General features: G+C 40.7%; 1 protein-coding gene across 1 annotated transcript; it reads left to right on the plus strand.

The window, feature by feature from the left end:
* The first annotated feature begins 296 nt into the window (after positions 1 to 296).
* On the plus strand, positions 297 to 3,124 carry LOC18778129 (scarecrow-like protein 14). The gene has a single exon (XM_007211263.2). The coding sequence runs from the start codon at positions 790 to 792 to the stop codon at positions 2,908 to 2,910; it is 2,121 nt and encodes a 706-aa protein (XP_007211325.1). The 5' UTR covers positions 297 to 789; the 3' UTR covers positions 2,911 to 3,124.
* The last annotated feature ends 381 nt before the right edge of the window (positions 3,125 to 3,505 follow it).

Here is a 3,505-nt window from a genome sequence, read left to right on the forward strand (position 1 = left end):
TCCTCCTAATATATATATTGGTGAGTGTATCTTAGCAAAAAGAAAAAGAAAAAGAAAAAGAAAACCACAATTGCAAAGGGAAGACTAAAACAAGATGGGGACTTGTCAAAGTTATAATAGAACCAACATGTGATGTTTGATTTAGGAGATAAGCATGAGAAGAGAGGAACTGCCAGAATTATATATATATAATTTCCATTTCACATAAACCAACTTGTCAATCTTCAGTCTTACCGACATTAATTTGAACAGAGAACTATAATGGGAACTCAGAAAAATAGGTTAAGAACTTTGTCGGTTTGTTTGTGGTGTACATCTTGAATGGATGGTCCTCTTGACTCTTCCACAAACTTGAAAACACTAGATGTCAAAACTTCATTGGTTATACTATGTAGTTTTTCTTTTTGTCATAATCCTATGTGGTAGAAAAGTGGCAGCTGGCTTTGTCCCACTTCAACAAGGCCTTCCCAGAAGGTTCATTGCTATGAAGATCGATCTCCTCCAGCTTCTGTTATTCTCAGAGGAAAAGCATATTCTCCCATGCATATACCCGTCCAGAGTCCATTAAAGCTGTCTGGTAATTATGATTTTCTTCAGGTCTGAGGTACTCTCCTATATTTCTTAATTATTCCAGAGGTTTCTGCATTTTATTCAATCATTTTCAATAGTCATCACATGAGATTCCAATATTCATTTCAATTTGCTTTCTATTCCAAAATTTCATATCACAGTTGGGTTTCTTGAAAAAATAAAAATCTGACCAGGTAAATTGGTTGATAGATTGTTTTTATGGATACCCTTCTTGAAAGATATTATCTTTCCATGGAAAGATTTAATTTTGGGCATGGCTCAGCTTCACTCTATTCTAATCAGAATCTTGTAAATGGGTTCCAAGTAAATCAAGAATCCACCAGTCCAGTTCACCTTTCAACCAATTTGGACCACCCTAGTGATTCAAGTACTTCTTTGAGCTCTGGTTCTGATGGAGATACTGTTGACTTTAGTGATTACAATCACCCTGTGCTTAAGTACGTAAGTGATATTCTTCTAGAAGAAGACCTGGAGGGTAAGACCTGCATGTTGCAGGACTGTTTGGCCCTCCAAGCTGCTGAAAAATCTTTCTATGATGTCCTTAATCAGGAGGACCCTCCTTCACCCAACCAACTCCCTCTTTCTGTGCACCAAAGCTTTGAGAACTCAGATGATGATTCCCCACGTAGTTGTCATAGAAGTAATGGCTCTATTGCTCCAAACACAGACTGGGTTTTTGATCCTTCAGAAACCTCAAATGTCCAATCTTCTCTTGTTCAGTCTCTATCAGATGCTGGTTTGGTTTCAGATTCACTTTCTGAGATTGGGCATTCTGGAGGGTTAGGGGAAGCCAGCAAGTTCCTTCCAAATGTAAAACTGGAGGGGAACCGGTTAATGCCTCCTGGTCTTGATCAGTGGCCTTCAAGTACTAACATACTGATGACAACGCCGGACAATGATGGCTACAACTCAACAAATGGATCAAAGGGAAAGAAAAATCATCAAAGGGAGGATGCTGATTATCCAGAAGAAGGCAGAAGCAACAAGCAGCCAGTTGCTTTTGCTGACGACTCTGAGCCGCAAGAAATGTTTGATGAGGTATTACTTTGTCATGGGAATCATGAGTTTGAGTCTTGTTCTCCTGATGAATCTTTGATAGCTGAGGGAAGTGGGAAGTTGCAGCGCAACAAGCAAAAGGGGTCTAAAACAGCGCGTTCAAAGAAACAGAATAACAACTGGGAACTAGTAGATTTGAGCACACTGTTAACTCAATGTGCACAAGCTGTGGCAAGCTATGACCAAAGAACTGCAAGTGAACTACTCAAGCAGATTAGGCAGCATTCTTCCCCGTATGGTGATGCTACCCAGAGATCAGCTCATTACTTTGCGGATGGCCTAGAGGCACGCTTGGCTGGAGCCAGAACTCCATCATACTCTCCCCTTGTTAGTATGCAGATATCAGCTGCTGAAATCTTAAAAGCTCATGAGGTATATGTTACTTCATCCCCTTTCAAGAAGTTGTCTAATTTCTTGGCGAACAGAACAATTCTGAAACTAGCAGAAAAAGCAACAAGGCTTCACGTTATTGATTTTGGCATTTCATATGGTTTCCAATGGCCATGCTTTATCCACCGTCTCTCCGAGAGACCGGGTGGACCTCCTAAGCTTCGTATCACAGCAATTGAGCTTCCCCAACCAGGTTTCCGACCTACAGAAAGGGTTGAAGAGACGGGGCGTCGCCTGGAAAAATATGCTGAGAGATTTAATGTCCCATTTGAGTACAATGTCATTGCTCAGAAGTGGGAAACAATCCAATTTGAGGATCTTAAAATTGACAGAAATGAGGTGATTGTGGTCAATTGTATGAACCGGCTAAAGCACATGCCTGATGAGACAGTGATGGTGAACAGTCCAAGAGACATTGTCCTAAAGTTGATCAAGAAAATTAATCCAGACCTATTCATTCATGGGGTTGTCAATGGGACATACAATTCACCCTTCTTTGTCACACGGTTCAAAGAGGCACTCTTCCACTTCTCTGCACTGTTTGATATGTTTGAGGCCAGTGTTCCTCGTGAAGATGAACGGCGGCTGCTGTTCGAAAAAGCTGTATATGGTAGGGACATATTGAATGTCGTAGCGTGTGAGGGACTGGAAAGAGTTGAAAGGCCTGAGACATACAAGCAGTGGCAGGTTAGGAATGTGAGGGCTGGGTTCAAGCAGCTCCCACTAGACCAAGAGCTTTTGAAGAGAGTGAAGAGAATGTTGAAGTTTATGGGTTATCATAATGATTTTAGCATTGATGAAGATGGCCATTGGATGCTGCAAGGATGGAAAGGAAGAATCACCAGGGCTCTTTCCTTTTGGAAAAAAGCCTAGACCACTATTAAAATCTTTAGTCTCTTCGCTCTTGAATTTTTCCTTTAGTCTTCCTTCCATTGGCGAAGTTGTGTTTACCGTATTGTCATGTTGTAATGAGTTGATTGTAAATTTTATTCATTCCAATGGGAGCTTGATCTAGGATTTGTAATATTTTGATCCAAGTTGAAACAGAGCACTAATTGATATGGATGATCAAATGCAGTTTGTTGCACATACAATTACACTATTAGCAGCTAAGAGAAAGCCCCCATTGGGCTTTAAAGCAGGCTGAACCATCGTGGGACTCCAACACGTAGCAACCTAAGCCAAAAATCCATCCCGAATAGTCCACTTTTTGGGCTGTAAATCCCTCAGCCTTCTAGAGGGATGCAACCACATACATAAATATAAGAGCACTTCTACCCATGATGACATGGTAAATGGCAAGGGCAAGGCAGGCAGGCACTATTCACGTGAATAGTGCCTGACCTAGCAATATTTTTTTGGTTTTTTAACCCATTGCCATGGCAACCCAATGATAATTCCTCTTCACATGAGGCTAATTTTATTTTTATGTATGAGATTAATAATAAATAAAAATGGCTAGGTATGT

The sequence above is a fragment of the Prunus persica genome, unplaced genomic scaffold (assembly GCF_000346465.2).
Source record: "Prunus persica cultivar Lovell unplaced genomic scaffold, Prunus_persica_NCBIv2 scaffold_35, whole genome shotgun sequence".
Taxonomy (NCBI): domain Eukaryota; kingdom Viridiplantae; phylum Streptophyta; class Magnoliopsida; order Rosales; family Rosaceae; genus Prunus; species Prunus persica.